Here is a 17,963-nt window from a genome sequence, read left to right on the forward strand (position 1 = left end):
ATTACACTCCTGACACTTTATAATAAGGTCTACATAGAACAAACGTTATATAATAATAATAATAATAATAATAATAAATGCACACGTCTTTCATTTGCGTCCAAATAATGTGAGTACTACATGAACGTGCCCTTCAGTCCCCCCTGCAGATGGTACGGTCCGGTAAGGAGCTGTTCGTCATCCTTCAGCGCGCCGTTCTGTGCGCGAGAGCAGCAACAGAGTCGATACGTCGTCTCTCTCTCTCTCTCTCTCTCTCTCTCGAGCGCGCGTACTTTCTCTCTCCGTTTAGATTAACGTCAGAATGCGATTACAGCACTTTCCTCGCGTTTAGATCGTCGCACTGTAACAAAGGCATTCAAAGGGGAAGTGTTTCTGATGCTCGGCCGCGGGTGATCTTTTAAAAGGATGGAGGACGGAGAGCAGCTCGCGCGCCGCGGCGGAGACCCAACTATCGGGCGCTCGAGCCAGGAGCAGACCGAGCTGCGCGCGGAACCGCTGGCGCGTGACGAAGCCGGAGAAGCGGCAGCGCGAGACGCGGCCACGGTGGAGCGGAGACAGGCGCGCAGCTGCCACGGTAAGGACCTTCATCTTCATCTTCCACATGCTGTGCGGAGAGGTGACACGAGTGCGCGCAGTTATTCGTCCGCGCTCGTGCAGAGTTCCTCGCGAGCTCCTGTATGTCATCACGAATGTGCGCGTGAGTTAATGACTCCTCATATCAAAATCAGAATCAGAATGAGTTTTTTTTTTCTTCCTGACTTTATTTTCTGAGCATGCCTGCACACACAAGGACTGCGACTAACATAAGTTCACAATGTGCAGAAAAAAAAACAGCCCCTACAGTAAATTGTCAGCAGTGAGTAACTCCTTAAGTGCCAGAATGAGAGCGCAAATTGGACATACAGTAAAGATCTATAAAAACATATAGGCCTATAGTATGCAGAGTTTTTTGTGCATTACTACATCTATGAATAAAGGCAGGTTAATGTGCATCTGTATGATTCAGTGTTAACCTGTCCAGACCCAAAAGAGGCTGAGTAACTGCTGGTTACATTGCAATGCATACTGACTGACCTGAGACATCCATGGATGGCCATTAGGATGCGTTCACACTGGGGACTCAGACACGGATCAGAGTACACTTGACCTCAAACACACCCTGTTGGCATGGATCAGCACACCATGCTCAAGTCCACTTAAAAAGATCTAAAGCACATCACCGGTGTACTGAAGCAAGGTTCAAATCATTTACATTAACATTTAGGCATTTGGAAGACGCTCTTATCTGGAGCGACTTAGAAAATCATACATAAAAGCTGACCGCACTTAACACAGAAGTAAGCCGCTGTTTAGAATGTGATGTCATCGACGTCATCTGTCTTCTCCTGTACTTATCCTGTCTCTATGCGAGCAGGACGTGTGTATCTTTTTCTATGAACTTCACGGCCATAGCTGATTTTTGCAAGTTTTGTGAAGAGGGTTGTTCTTGAGATTTGTTTTTTATTTTTGCACAACTATCAGTAATATCAGGCAAAATGTGAAGGTTGACTTCCTTGTAATTTTCCTTTCTTTTGTGTTTATTGCATAAGTCAAGGTGCATACTGACACTTAAATACCAGGGAGTACTCGGGTACAGAACAAAGTTTGTGGAGCATTTTCATGTGCCATCATTGCAATCCTTACACCCCCACATTATTCAAGAAGATATATGTAATAAATACCAAGTAGCTAATTGGCATTCCCAAAATTGCCCGTAGTGAGTGCATTGAGTTTGCATGTTCCCCTGTGCTTGGTGGGTTTCCCCCAGGTGTTTCGGTTTTCTCCCACAGTCCAAAGACCTGCAGATTAGGCTAACTGGCGTTCCCAAATTGCCCATAGGCAATTTTATTTGTCACGTACACAGTCATACACCGTACGATATGCAGTAAAATGCTTTTTCGACTACCAGTGACCTTAAAATAAAAACTTAAACATACGAATAAATATAAATAAAAGGTAATACGGTAGAAAATAAAGTTAACTGGTAAAATATACTGTACAAGTAAAAATAAAGACATATTGCAGTAAAAGAAATATTGCAGAAAAATGAAATTAACTAGTAAAAGTAAAAATATACGGTGCTACCTAAGATAAAATAAGAATAAAAATATACTGTAGAAATAAGAACAAAATATATATAATATAGAAATATGAAAGAAGAAAATAGAAATTTGTCCATAAGTAATGTAAAAAATGGCTGAGGTGTGCAAATATGCATAAAGTGACTGACTTCTTAAAGTGTCTTAATATTAAAGTGATTTGTGCAGTGGTCCATAATGAAAGTATAAGTATATAGTGCAAAAATTGTGCATGAATGTGTCCATAGTGTCCATGAATGCCCACTGTTGAATGTGCACTGTTAACACACAGGCACAAAACGAACAAGCAGCAAACAATAAAGTGGTAAAATGAAAAAGTCAAAATATTCCTTATAAATAAGGACTAAGCTAAGAAGAAGGATTAATCTAAGAGGAAGGGCAAAATATACACAACACATGAACACGGCCAATCTGGAGCAGCCAGACAAATCATCCTCCTGCTCAGAAAGTATTAGTGACAAAGCATCTCATGTCAAGTACGTTCTTTTGTAAGCGGACTTTGTCTATATGTCACCATTTATGTGAGCATGGTTTCATTTTATTTATGCACACTAAAGAGTAAGTGTGTGTGTGCAAGTGTGTGTGTGTGTATGGGTGAGCGTGTGTGAGAGAGAGAGCGAAAAAGAGAGCAAGACTGCAGTGATAAACAGAGCAAACAGAATAAACGCTATGGATTAGTAGCAAATGTAGCACTAGGGAACACACGAGAAGACAAATAGTGCATGCTCATGACATCAGGACAAGCACAGTAGCATGGACTTGCAACCTAGATCTCAGTGTCGTCCACCGAGATGATGTATTTGCACACAAATATCTATATAAGTCTATCTATATAAATTTCTATAGATCATGCATGAAAGGACACACAAGACATTTAAGTGTGTTTCTTAAAACCTTATTGTTGCACAATTTGCGCTCACACAATGCCCCCTGCTCATGACATCACTGCACGCGACAAACATGGCAGTGACATGCAATTTATAGAACATGCATAAAAAGAGGTGCCTGGGGGAAACGGTTTCACAGGATCATGTTGGAGGTTTTGCTTATGCAAGAATTTCCCAATTTTAGTTTATTGAATGTTCATTTGAAGACTTCATTTGAACTTTTTGTCATGTTCCTCAAACCATTTCTAAACACATTTTGACATGAAATATTGTGGTCCATTGTACTGTTAAAAAGGCCACTGACTGTTGCCATAAATGGCTGAAGTTGTTGTTAAGGAATGTTTAGGTACATGGTTCTCAAGGATTCCCAGCATAACATTTCCAATTTCATTGGAGAAATTTGTACACTTTCTCCAATGCTTTCTGGTGCCATCTCTTCCAGCGACGCAAAAAGTGATTCCTTAGACCAGGTCACCTTTTTCCAGTGTTCCATGCTTTCCAGTCTAATGCTGTCATGACTATTATAGGCGCTTTCGGAAGAGAACATGGGTCTGCATGGGCACCCAGACCCTTACCCAGCAAGCTGTGATGCACTGTATGTTCTATCAGTATCAGTAGAGTCCTCTATCCTTTCTATAATAGCTCTTTTGTGGAATCAGACAAGACATGCTAGCCTTTGTGCATCAATGAGCCTCGAGCACCCATGACCCAGGTTCATCCGTTGTCCTTCATTGGACTACTTTTGGTAGGACTACTTATTGCAAACTGGGAATTCTACACAAGGCCTGTCTTTTTGGAGATACTTTGACCCAATTGAATTGAATTTTTTAAATTTACACTTTAACTCTGCGAACTGACTGTTCACTTACCTCCTAATATTGTATATCCCACCCCTTGACAGATGTTATTGTAGTGACATAATCAATATTCTTCACGTCAGCTGTCAGTGGTGGTAATGTTATGGCTGATTGGATTATCTCTGTTAAATAACATTTTGTTAAAAATATATTTGTTATTATTCTTGGATTATGTGGAGCATTCAGCATAAAAGCCTTTTAAGTGAGTGGTTGCTATAGAAATGAGAGTGTATTAAAATGAATGCATTAACATAAATCTGTGATTTTTCATTACAGCCAGCACTATCGTCAGAGCCGCTCTTGTAGAAAATTAAACACCCTTTGACCTATCAGGACCGTGAATTCATGGGCTGGGTTCTGTAAGGGACCATATAAATACAGATTCTGTAACTACATTACAATGTGATGGGAAAGGATAGGATAGGACATGTATAGGAGAGTGTTCTGCTCGTATATAAATACGCTTTAAGCGAATGCAAACTCTTCCATCTAAAGAGTTGTCTCAATTCTGAAAAGGGGAAAAACACTTTTAATGATGACCTTTACTAGTGAATTAAAGCTTTACCTTTTTTAGCTCTTTACCTTTTTTATCTCTGCCTTTTTTTAAGTGAAAACGAGTCAAAACAAGTGCCCTTAAGTTTTCTTTATAAGTTTTCAGTAGATCTGTGCAATTAAACTGATTACGCAATTTAATCAAGCTTTTGTAGGTCGATTCATTTCATTAAACCAATGAGTCAGTTTTGGATTCTAAATTGATTTGCACATGAAAATAAGTGTTACCTATTGCAATTTTTTTCTGCCTTAAAAAATACATTTTAAATATATAAATGTTGCAGTTCCTCTATAATCTTACAGGTGGTGTTCTCTAAACTATTCATACGTTGACAGGCAACACACTGTCCTGCGTAAAACAGTTTAGAATTATTAAGGAATAGGGAAATTTGTAAAATCTTACAGAAAGGGCATCTAGGTATCGGGATTAATATCGTATTGGGTGATCCCTGGTGATTCTCATCCCCTTTTTTAAATAAATAACAACACAAGTTACACAGCATTTCAATCTTAAATAACTACTTTTAATACTTTTAATGCAGGCGGCACGATGGTGTAGTGTTTAGCACTGTCGCTTGCACCTCGTCAGGCTCGATTCCCGTCCCTGTGTGCATGGAATTTGCATGTTCTCCTCGCGTTTGGTGGGTTTCCTCTGGGTACTCCGGTTTTCTCCCACAGTCCAAAGACATGCAGGTTGGATTAAGTGACGCTCCCAAATTACCCATAATGAGTGTGTGAGTGTGTGTATGTGTGTGCCCTGCGATGGATTGGCACCCTGTCCAGGGTGTACCCCCGCCTCGTGCCCTAAGCCTCCTGGGATAGGCTCCAGGCTCTCCGCGACCCTGAATACAGGATAAAGCAGTATAGAAGATGAGTGAGTGACTAAATAATACTGTACTTAATGCCTGTAATAATGTTGTCTACCTCATAAAAATCACTATGTCCAAAAATTTAATCGAGTCTGGCTATGATTCACAGCTCTTGTTTTCAGTCAGGATTTTTTTCTAATTATGTTGAAATCTGTACATAAATATGTAAATTAATTGATTAATTAAGCATACACTACAAAAGATGATTGAAAGTTACTGAAATGTTCACGTAAATGCACTCTTCATAATTAGTCATTAATGGTCATTTTTTTAAAATCTAACTATAAGATATGCACCCTATCTTGGGTGTGTCCCTCTTGACCACAGCATCTTGGCGCTCAGTGTGATGGTTATTATTGCAGTGTCACTTTAGTCAATATAAGCCCCATAAGCCTTTGTTAAAGCACTTGCTGTTTCATTATTGACATCTTTCAAATCAATCACCTTTTTCCCCTTTTTGTGTGTGTGTTAGATTGGAAAGAAAGCTTCTGCACTGGTCAGGGATCTTTCATCACTTCAATGGGCTGTTTGTTCATTTTGGCCAGTTTTGCTGAAAAGAAACGCTGGCTGTTTGTGACAGTGAAGGAACAAGGGAGAGACAGTGGGGAAGGAAGGAAGGAAGGAAGGAAGAGTGATTGTGCATTAGATGGGAGGGTGTATCATTTGGAAAATAAGTATCACAGAATTTATTATAAACTGTGTCAGTGAATTTAGTTGATCTTATTTAAAAACTTTTTATTATAGACCTGAATCTTACATGAGTTTACTGTAACAAGTTAATTAATTTCCTCTTGGGTCAAATGACCTTCTCACATTAACAAAGGGATGAATGAGTGCTGTAGTAGGAGAGATTCTGGATGATGTCCAATGTTCATCTCAAGGTCTGCATTGTAATATAATTCATAGCCGCAGCCTAAAACGTCAGCCCTTTTTTGGTTGATGCCGCTATTTTGAGAATGTGCTTACTTCTTATTAACTGTTGTTCTCAGTTATCCCACACTTTGGCTGACAAAAGTGCATTGCACGTAGCTGTTGGTGCCTGGCAAACCTCTAATCAAGCTGCTAGTGGCCTCAGGCTTTTCATTGACCTATGTGAACTATAATTACAGAAAAAACCTTAGTGATTTCATAAGCTTCAGTGCTAGGTGTCTTATACTTATTTTAAACACTAATACAGTGGGAAATAAATCGCACACAGTCTGTATCTTCTGTTGGAAGGTACGATTAATTGAGTTGTTGGCGATTAAGAATTGATTCATAATTTCAGTTTCTTAGGGGAACTTGCAGAAAATAAAGGAACCGCTTAAAAATATACCATAACCTTTGCAGAAAAATAATAAAATAAATAAATAAACAGCTTCTGTTTCTTCTTTGGAGTTTTTGGGAAGTTTGTGCCATCCTGCCACTTACTGAAGCGGAGTGTGGAACAGACAATTGGCAATAGCATTCTATGGCACAGCTTTAGCTGCCTCGGAGGTTTTCTCAAAGATGCCTTTACCTTTCATTAATATGCCACTAGCTTGACTGATTACTATAAATTGACAAAATGTGTGAATGTATGTGCCCATGATGCGTAATGGACTTCTTACTCATTTAACGAATTTAACTTTGAAAAAATGATAATGGAAAAACATTGACCATTAGGACAGGATAACACTGAAGGAATGCCCCTGCACTTAGGGTACGAGGCGGGGTACTCATGTCAATCCATTGCAGGGCACATATACATACTACGAGCAATTTGGGAACACCAATTAGCCTAATCTGCAGATCTTTGGACAGTGGGAGGAAACCCACCAAGCAAAGGGAGAACATTCAAACTCCATGCACACAGAAATGAAAATTGAACCCGGACCCTGGAGGTACAAGGCGAGAGTGCTAACCCACTACACCACCATGGCCCAACACAGTCCTGCAATAATTTAGGAGCTAATGCTAATATTCTGAAAAGAAAATGAAACATTCCAACCCTAAGAGATGTTTGACATGAGATACACACGCAGTGTGAAGTAAGCTGTGTCTGTTCCAATTTTCGATCAGGATTCGAAACTTAACCATAGATGTTGTCGGATGTTATGTGAATAGATGTTAATTGCTGCAAATAAATGGTCAAATTGAAGTCTTGAGGTCGTATTTGTAACATACAGTATGTGTTTGTGTGTGTGTGTGTGTTTGGGTCGGGTGTGTGAGGCGAGGTCATGCACTCAACATTATTTCAACATCATTATACTGTATCAAGGTCATTCTAACTTTTAAAAACAACCTTGTCCTGAAGTCATTGCAACCTTGTTACAGCTATATCACCACCTGGACGCTATTCCAGGGAACTCTGGGCTGAAATCAGGGGACACCCTGGAAGAAGTGCCAACTCATCACAGGTTTCTCCAAAGCAAATCACAGGTCTATATTATTCTTATTGTTTTAAGGTCTTCTCACGTCTGAAATCAACAAATTTACCACTGCCCAATTAATTGCACAGAAATCTAAATGTGAACTGTTGCAATTATCTAATCAGAAAAAAAACGTGATTTCTTAAAGATAATTTATGCATAGTTAATAATTCATGTGGTATGAAGCTTGTACACATAAGTATACTGAACATGATTTTTGGACTTAGAGACGCATGCTACTGTCGCGCGTGTGTGTGTGTGTGTGTGTGTGGTTTTGGTGACCAGGAAGACATGCAAGTACTTCTAGTGCCATTCTTTGATTTTGGCCTATATAAATAAGTTTGAATGCTAAATGGTACCTTTAATAGTTAAATATATATAGTTTAACTCGTGGTCGCAAAATGTTTCAAAATAATCACAACGCAGATTTTTGATCCAATCCTGCAGCTCTAGCAACAACTAATTTAGAGGGACTTGTGTCGCAGGAAGTCACATGATTTAAGCCTTATAAGCCTAATGACCATACTCTGTGGATGAATATTTTCTGATGTCATGCTGTGTTTTATTCATCACATATACTTGACTGGCATATATGAAGTGAAAATGGATATTAAAGTCAATGGAACATCTCTCTCTCTCTCTCTCTCTCTTTCTCTCACCCACTCACTCATATACACACACTCATACACACACACACACCTTCAGGACGTGTCAGATTACATCTCCAGAGCCAGTGTAGAGAATTTCGAGGGCTTGACAAGACAGCAGCCTCTGTCTGTCTATCTGTCTGTTTGTCTTTGTCTTTCTCTCCCAATTGGGAATAAATACTTTTTACTTTAAGAAGAAAAAGAAGTAAGTAGATGAGAAGGTTTTGCATGTGTGTGTGTGTAAGCAGATGTTAGTATACGTGTATAAGGCTGTATAACGTTGTAAATATTCAGCAGGGTTGTGTTTATTGAGCGTGGATTATAAGAATCACATTTTTTTTAATATAATTAAGTGTTCACATCTGTACATATTCATTTTTTTAAAAAACTCAGATGTGTTTTTCTTTATCATTTCCATCTACGTCATTATGTTTCATTATCATTTTCTGTACCCTCTCTGCTCTCAGCTTCTCTGTGGTTCAGCAGACTCACATCTGCAGTTTAATTAATGTCTATTTATTGAGAGCATGTTGAAATGTCACGGGTAATCATATGTAATCATGAATAAGGGCTGTCACGACTGGAGAGTGGCGAAATGATGTTTGTGGTAATGTTAAGTCTGTCACAGGGTGTGTATGTGAGGGAGGGTGTGAGGGTGTTTTAGGCAGTGTGTCATGATGTTAAACACAGATGTGGAGGGGGGTTAATATCTGTTTACAGTTTGGCACCAGAACAACAAGATAGTTATAGTGGTCACTGAGTGTGTGTGTGTGTGTGTGTGTGTGTGTGTGTGAGAGAGAGAGAGAGAGAGTGCATGGTAGTCATTAGTATGAAGTTACAGCCAAATAGAGGTCTAGAATCTGGTTTAGCTTGAATGGCATTTCAATCATGTTTTAAAGGTCATCAGATTGATTGAGGTGGCGCAAAAATATCATTAGACAACAGCAAAAAGGCACAGAAGTTGTGACATATTCATATTCCCTAAAAATAAAACATTGCACTTTAATGATATGCGATTTATAAATGCTCAGGTTTATAAATAAATAAAAAAGAAGTAAAAACGGTATTATTCTAGGACTATGGAAAAATATATATGGCGATATATTAAAAAATATACTTACATATTTAGGAAACTAGTGCTTATATTTAATAAACTGCAATATATGGATGGAACATGTATCGATATATACTGTATATTGCAATTAAGACCACACCATTTTATTTATACTTTATGCATGTTTTATACACAAGAATTATACACACACTTGTACTTTGTCATTGTGCTCTGATTAATGCCTATTAAGTCTTATGAAATTTATACTGTTGAATATAAAATACATACATTAAGATATACATTTGAATATATTTAAATATATTTCTCAATATATGAAAATCAATTTCCGCATTTCTCAATACATTGTAATATATTAATACAGTATATTATTGTGTATATTGTGAATATCTTTTTGAATATGAATATCTTTTTTTCTGTTAATTATTGGTTAGTATCAGTTAGTGCAGCAGCGAGAAATATTAACATTATAAAATCTTTATAATTTACCAGTAGATCAGAACACTAAATAATTTAATATAGTAACAGTTAATACATAGGGAAATTAGTTTTTCTGCTTGAGGGCACTTTCTGAAAAAAATAATATATTTCAGAACTTTAAAATGGTCAAATGATTGGTCTACATTAAGCAAATGAAACACACTAAGGAGATTTGAAATGAACAGTACTAAAACTGGGTAGTTTAAACCGTCACCTTCATGGAAGAAATGTGGTGAGAGAAAACACTCATGAACTGAGATCACTTGACAGTAGAAATCTGTTTAATAGTGAAAGTTAGAGCATTTCCACACACACAGTGTGATAAGAACTCACTGGATCGAGACTAAACAGCTGTGTGTCCATAGGAAAACCACTTGTTAGTGAGACTAAGTGAGAAATTGCTTCAGTTTGTTACGGAGCATAAAGAATGGACTTTGGAGCAATTGAGAAAAGTACGCATTGGTACAGATGTGACGGGTAAGAAGGGAAGCACATGAGGCGATGCACCCATCATGCATAGTGGCCACTGTATAGGCCTCTGGAGGCAGTGTTATGATCTGGGATCTTGCTTCATTTGGTCATTATTACTTGGTGCAATAAAATAAAGTCAACTGTTGACCTGAATGTACTGGACGACCAGGTTATCACATCTATGCATTTTTCTTCCCTGATGGATTCCAGCACACAAGTTATGAGCATGAGGAATCATTTTCAGATATGAATTGGCCACTATATTATGCACCGTAAACTAAGATAAAGGTGGTTGGGCCAGGGGTAGCTCAGTGGTTAAGGCATTGGACTAGGACTTTTTATACGGTTCGGAAGATTCCAGGTTCAAACCCCACAACCACCAAGTTGCCACTGTTGGGCCCTTGAGCAAGGCCCTTAACCCTCAACTGCTCAGATATATAATGAGATAAAAATGTAAGTCGCTCTGGATAAGAGCATCTGCCAAATGCCTAAATGTAAATGTGGTTGAACAAAACAATAGAATGTATGACTTTTACCAGGCAGTGTGCAGATGCATACTGAAATATATTTCAGTCATATATTACTATACTATATTTTATTACACAAAAATAAATAAATATATTTTACACGTCTGTAAATTAATATATTTATTACTGCCTGAACATGCGATCACACCACGGAATGTACACAAATGTTGCTCATACAACATATTTTATAATCCGTAGGGCTACTGTATATTAAGCTTTTAAAAATTGGCATAAAATGGGTTTCTAGTAATGAAGCTCTTTTTATAAGCCTGGAGTTTTTCCTAAACTTAGGGAGGAAGATTGGTATGTTATGATGTATTTACAAGGCAGGATTGATTATTTCATATAATAAAGAATTTGGTAATAATGTACTATATTTGAAAAAAAAAAATCAATAAATCATACATGGGTTAATGAAGTATATTTCAATAATTTTTCAAAACACTGTAGTGTATATATTTATACACACTTGCAATCAGAAATATTCAACCCGCTCAACTCAATGAAAAATGAAATTTTGTAAGGAAAACAGCCCCACATCATTATTGACCCACCTTTGTGCTTGACTGTGGTGATGGTATTCTTCTGGTCATAAGCCTGACCTTTTGCACGCCAGACATACTGCTGGTCCAAAAAGTCCGAAAAGTTCCAGTTTGGTTTCATCAGTCCATAGAACTGTCTCCCAGAACTCCTGATATTCCTTGAGGTCAAGAGTGGAGTGTGTCTTGGGGTCCGGCCATGAAGTCCTTGGTTATTCAGTGCACGTCTTATAGTTGCCACTGAAGCAGTTGTACCAGCCTTCATCATGTCATCCTGTAGCTGTCTTGCACTCACACAGGGGTTTTTCTTAGCCTTCCTGACTAAGTTGCCAAGGGCCCTTGATGAAATTGTGAATTTCCTTCCATGGCCAAGCAGGTTTGCAGCTGTTCCATAAGTTTTAACCTTCCTTATAAAACTTCTAATGGTGTCTCTTGGAATGTTAAATCTTTTGGAAATCTTCCTATACCCAAGGCCCTTCAGATGTGATTAAATAATCTCCTCTCTCAGCTTTTGTGGAAGCTCCTTTGGCTTTCCCATGATTGCAACTCGCCTTGAACACCTTCATGATCAGGGTTTATATATGCATCACAACTAAGCAAATGAAGGATCGTTATAGAGTTCCCAAAGGCTTAATGATGTTTCAGCTCCACTTCAGGCCATAAAAACTGTCAGAAAGCTTTAAAAAAAACAACAACAATATTATATAGGGGTTGAATAATTGTGACATGGCGATCTTAACAAAATATACTGTTACACACCAATAATACATCATACATTTTCTGTGTTGATTTTATGTATCACTAAACTCATTAAGAAGCCACCCAAAGCAGAATCCTGCACTTTGACAAGATTTTTATTTATAAATCCTTAAAACTCTTCAGGGGTTAAATATTTCTGATTGCATGTGTGTGTGTGTTTTACATATCCTAGTTGGGAAGTTGAATAGAGATAGCAAGACACACTGCCTCTAGAGCAGATAGTGTTAAGGGCCTTGCTCAAGGGATCAACAGTGGCAGCTTGAACCCCCAAACATCCTGATCAGGAACTTAGACCCTTAACCGTTTGAGCCACCACTGCCTTGTAGAGGATTGATTTCTGTCGATATTGTGTCACTTTTAATTAGAGATGACCTGGACATCAGTAATTTACTAATCTCTCTGTATTATATTATAACAATATGAGCAATCCAGCACATCCTTTAATTCCTCCTCATCCAGCTCATTAATTCCAGAAACACAGTGGAATTGAGTGTGAGGGCAGGTTTTTTATGATTAGCCCTAAAGCCACCCAGATGTACAGGGTGATTCCGCATTTTTTTTTTTGAATATTTAAATTCATTGATATGGTGTCATGTACTTGGCAGTTTTTTTTTTATGTATATTAGCAAAATCCACATTTTAATGCAAGACAGCACCAGTTTTTAAAATCATTCAACCAGAGCTCTAAATGTGCCATGGAAGCCTTAATAGGGTTTAATTTATAATGTTGCATTAAAAACACTATATTCCAGGTTAGAATTGTTAATGTATTCCATTAAAATACTTCTGGGTTTACGTTCAAAGCTAACATATTTATTGATGTTGTTTAATGTTAACCAAATACACTTGCATTCACCAATGAAATATCTGTTTATTTTCTGACTAAAAATAATGAATGTAAATGTTATAATGCAACAGTCAGGTCCAGCTGTCATGTTAATTCGGTTGGTCAAGCAGCATTCCAAGACTGCCGTATTTCCTACAGTCAGACCAGGATGTTTTCCTGCACACTGTATGTATCTATCTGCGTTTGTCACGTAAAATCCCACTATACATTTTCTGTCGTTGTGACATCGGGGACGGTAGCCACAATATTTTCAGCAATATATCTTTTGGCTTAAAGTAGAATAGTTCATCAGATGAAGGTGGAGAAAAGGAAAAAGGGAAGCCAGTTTAACCTGACGCGCCTTTGAGCTAGCTAGTGTGCCAGCTGATGTGATGTAGAGATTGTGATGTGATGACGTGATTAGTGGCGCCGCTTTTGTTGATTGCCGGGCAAGTGCAAAGCGAAAGATGATCATCTAGGCCTTAAATTTACAGAGCCGGATTCTTGCTGTGTGGTGGACTGTAAAATACGACTAGATGGAAAATAAGATACAATTTTGATCAACCTGACGTAAATGGAGACACCCGTCATGATAAATACTTTTCCGATGTTATGATTGTAATCTGTTTAAAACCTGCTTATAAAACAGTTCTATGATGAAGTCATAGTTATTACCTCAAACGATCGACATTATAAATCAAAACCATTATGCAAAAAAAACCTTCCGAAATCAGAAATAGTTTAATTAAGAAATGTATTCCCTGTATCTGTAAAATATCATAAAAATAATATAATTCAGTAATGCTCTAATGCTGCTCTGTGGTACACTGGGTAAAGTGCTCCAGGGCTTCGAGAACTTGTGTTACCGTCTGAGATGTTTTTCATTGTTCTATTTTTACTCAGGTTTCCTCCAGGTTTCCTTGGTTTCCTTTAGACTTGATAGGTGGATTGGGTGTGCTGACATGCCCTACAGTAGGTGTGAGAGTATATATATGTGTGTATGTATGGTCTCTTGTGATAGATGAGTGTACCATTCAGGGTGCCTAGGATGGACTTCAGAGCCATCACACCATTCAGCAGGGTACAGTGGTTTCTAAAGTCAAATGAATGGATGATCCACATTGTAAATGCATAAATACAGTATGTGCAGTTAGTCATATCTGCATATTTACAGATTTTGGAATAAATCACAATGGTTGTATTTACCTAATAATCAACTAAATCGACTTGGATGGAAATAAACATAAAACTGTGTTATAAGAATTAGGATTAGACTCGACAAAATAAGCGTTTTGGCTTACTGTTTGTGTCTCAAATTACAAGTAAAAAAAAACTACTGGCTGAAATTACTAGGTAAATTTTCACAACACTTGTGTTACAGTATATGATCTAGACAGAATTACACATGCAAATGCAAGAACAAGTTTATTTAGCAATTTACCTAAGTAACAGTATAAATGTGGCACATCATTTCATATATATAAACCAGCCTTAACATAATTAAAAGCCATCTAGGTTTTGGGTTCCCCGTGTCCCACCAGGGGAAGGAGGCTCTGGCTTCTCAGAGTGTGGCTCCATAGGGCCTCTGGTGGAGTTGTCCGCTGTGCTGTCTGGCACCAGGCTGTTGGTTGTAGATCCTTTGGGTGGTGTGGGATGGGGCCCCCCATGGATGCTCAATCGGATTGCGATTCAGGGAATTTGGAGGCCAGTTTGGCAGCTTTTCCTGCCTGGCTCTGTGCATGGCAGGCTGTGGTGCACTCCTTTCTATCGATTGACATTTTTGTAGAGTTGCATTGACTGCATTGACTTTCCTGTGGGATCAGAATGGACAGGCTGGCTTTTGCTTCCCACAGGCGTACAGTAGATGAGCCTTGTGTGCCCACGATCCTGTCATCAGTTTACCGGGATATAATTGACAATCAGTGTTAATGCATTAATGTTATGTGGTGTTGATGTTATGGCTGATCAGTGTATATCTTTCCCATAATGCTTGAATTTTTCATGCTGTGACCTATAGAAACCGACTATTATCCGCTCTTGTGAAAGATTTACACAGCAAGCCTGCTGCTGTTCTGAGTCACTTCTGGAGCTGAAGGCCATCATCTGTATGAATCTTTTTGGAGGCTTGACAGAGATGTTGTTCTCGAGTGTAAAGTCACCTCCTCCTCACTTTGAAATGTCACTCTGCAGCATCACACCACTTTATTCTCTCTCCTTTTCCTCCCTCACCGTGTAAGAGCAATTGCTTGTTATCCGTCTATCAAAGCCCCAGTCCCAATTGGATATGTGTTCGTAAATGTGTTTGAAAACAGGATGTTCTGAACAAACCACTTTTTTATCTTTTCTGATGGTGCAGTTTATATTAATGAATGACTTTTATTATGTTCATCTAGGAGACAGTGTGATGCCAAACTGTTTTTTTTCCCGGAATAGTCTACTGTAGCTGTGCGTATTTAAGAGAGAGAGAGAGAGAGAGAGAGAGGTAGTGCAGTAATGCTGGTATCTGTTTCATGCATTTGAAATTAGCACAGCTTTTTATAGACACCTGTACTTGGTAGCAGGCGAGTGTGTGTAGCTGCAGCATGCCTAATTCTTGACGTGTGTCGAGCGCAAGTGCGTGTAATGTCAGGTTGTAATCTGTTGACGTCTTGGCGTTAAGCCACACAGCAATGCATCAGTGCTTTCCTACTGGAATCTGTGATCCTCTCAGACTTTTCGCTGTCAGCACTTCAGGTAGGCTTTGTGTGAGTGTATTGTACTGTATGTGTGTGTGGGTGTGTGTCTGTTGGGCGGGGATGTCACATGTTTGACATTGGTTGATTGATTTCTTAATGCATGTTGAGAATGATGTGCCAGATTTTGTTTGTTTAATTATTTATTTTATTTATTTATTCATTTCAAAAAAGTCATCTAGGGTTACCTCAGACCTCCAAAATACTGTAGCAGAAGAACAGCTCCTTAAAATCACAAACACTTACGATCTGACTTTGAATTGTATCTCAATTTTCCACTAGATGGGTTTTTTTTTCTCACCATATTTCTGTCATCTTTATTTCAGCACTGTTCCCTAATATTAACCAGAATGTGATTCACAACATGCTCACTGCCTGCTGCAATTTTAAATGACCACACATGCATAAAAAAATGGGTTTCTGGATTTTTTTTTTCGGCAGCGTCGGGTTGTTCAGCAGAATTGCTTTCTGCCTGGAAGAGTTGAGGGTTCAATCTTTTAGAAGGATTGGCTTAAACTGGGATTTCATGTACTGCAGGCTGTTTTTGTTCAATACACGCGTGTTAACAGATGGACCAAGATGTTGAAAATTGTTTATTGTCAAATTTTCCGACCACAATAAAGCTGTACCACTGGTGCAGCTTCTGAATCGAGTGAGATAGATGCCCTTTATTTCCTGTAAAACTAGAGATTAATGTATGGCTTGCACATCTTCTCACTTATTGTCCATATAGCTTATTCTGTTCAGCGTCATAGGAAGCCCGGAGCCTATCCCAGGGGACTCGGGCAATTTGGAAATAGCAATTAACATACACTGCATGTTTTTGAATGTCTTAAACTGCGTGTACTGGAGTACTGGGAGAAAAACTTATGACTTGCATGTGCATTCATTCATTCATTCATTTGTGTTGGTCCGTTATGAGTCAGTTTATCTAACATGTTGTATTTTAAGCATTTTGCCGTTGTCTTGGCGACAACAAATCCATTTGTTCATTCATTCATTCCATCTCAACCACCCATCCATCTTCACCCTGGTCCATTTATCTCTTATTCTCAAATATATCCTGAATGGGAAGCCCATCATTCAGATCCTCATTTACATCTATACCCATTTTAGAAAAGGTTAACAATCAATAATCGATTAATTATTAAGAATTAATGTTAACCAAAGGCACATCTGTCTCTAATGGCATAATTTAGTGTTTCCAATACATTAATTATTTGTGGTGACCCACAGCAACATTGAGTTCCACAATTTAATATCATATACAATGTGACAGTCCCTAGCCCAAATTAGCACCCTGCAGGATTTTGTCTAATATTTCTGACTTTTGATTAAATTACTGCTGTGGCATTGTTTTAATAAACTTATGCAATGGCACAACATATGCTGCACTGGTGGTTTAGTGGTAGGTGTTTCGCCTGCCATGAGGAAGGACTGGGTTTGATTCCCAGCCAGTGCCCAAACTCTAGCCACTGGATGCGGTGCCAGTCCCAAGCCTGGATAAAATGGGATGGTTGCGTCAGGAAGGCCATCCAGCTGAAAACCTGTAAAAAGCTTGTATGTGGTGACCCCTTGCTGGGAGCAGCCAAAAGACCAACAACATGCAATGTCACAACATGTTTTTCACATTAATTTCACTCCAAGATCTTGTACTGATGATGACAGAATCTGACAGTTGTGTAAAGCGTTCTCCAGCACATCCCAGAGATTCTCAATGGGGTTAGGGTCTGGAATCTGTAGCAAACAAACCATGTGTGAAAATGGTGTCTTATGCTGCCAGAACCTCTATTTTTTTTTCAATTAGAGTCAAATGAATCCTCTAACGAATGGAAAACCCTGATCATTCATTATATTCAGGTAGTAAGATGACCTCATTTTTTGGACACATATTTTTCTGAATCTAGACCTGATCAACTTGTATGATAGGCACTAGGCATCATCTACAGTAGGCTTTAGGACTTGTCAGACCACATGAACTTGTGCTAATGCCTCCACAGTCCACTCTTTTCACTCTCTAAGAAAATGAAGCCTTTTTTAAAATGAGCCTCACTGATAAGTGTTTTTCTCCACACCTGTTAACTCCCAGTCCCTTGAGTTCTACTGTTGTTTTTTTAATGATTTGATTTTACTAAGTGTTTAAGTGATCTCCCATCACATCTATTCAGGATGTTTTTCTGACCACATTGCTTCCTCAAAGATGATGGTTCACCGCTA

At 38.5% G+C, this 17,963-nt stretch overlaps 1 protein-coding gene across 2 annotated transcripts in view; it reads left to right on the forward strand.

Annotated features, from left to right (window-relative positions):
- Positions 1-216: 216 nt before the first annotated feature.
- LOC128530390 (kazrin-A-like) overlaps positions 217-17,963 on the forward strand; it is a 65,222-nt gene continuing 47,475 nt past the window's right edge. For both annotated transcript variants that reach the window (XM_053504317.1, XM_053504318.1), the window contains exon 1: positions 217-574. In XM_053504317.1, the coding sequence (XP_053360292.1) occupies positions 406-574 (169 nt within the window). In that variant the 5' untranslated portion in view covers positions 217-405. The remainder of the gene's footprint in view (positions 575-17,963) is intronic.

Source organism: Clarias gariepinus, chromosome 9 (assembly GCF_024256425.1).
Source record: "Clarias gariepinus isolate MV-2021 ecotype Netherlands chromosome 9, CGAR_prim_01v2, whole genome shotgun sequence".
NCBI lineage: Eukaryota > Metazoa > Chordata > Actinopteri > Siluriformes > Clariidae > Clarias > Clarias gariepinus.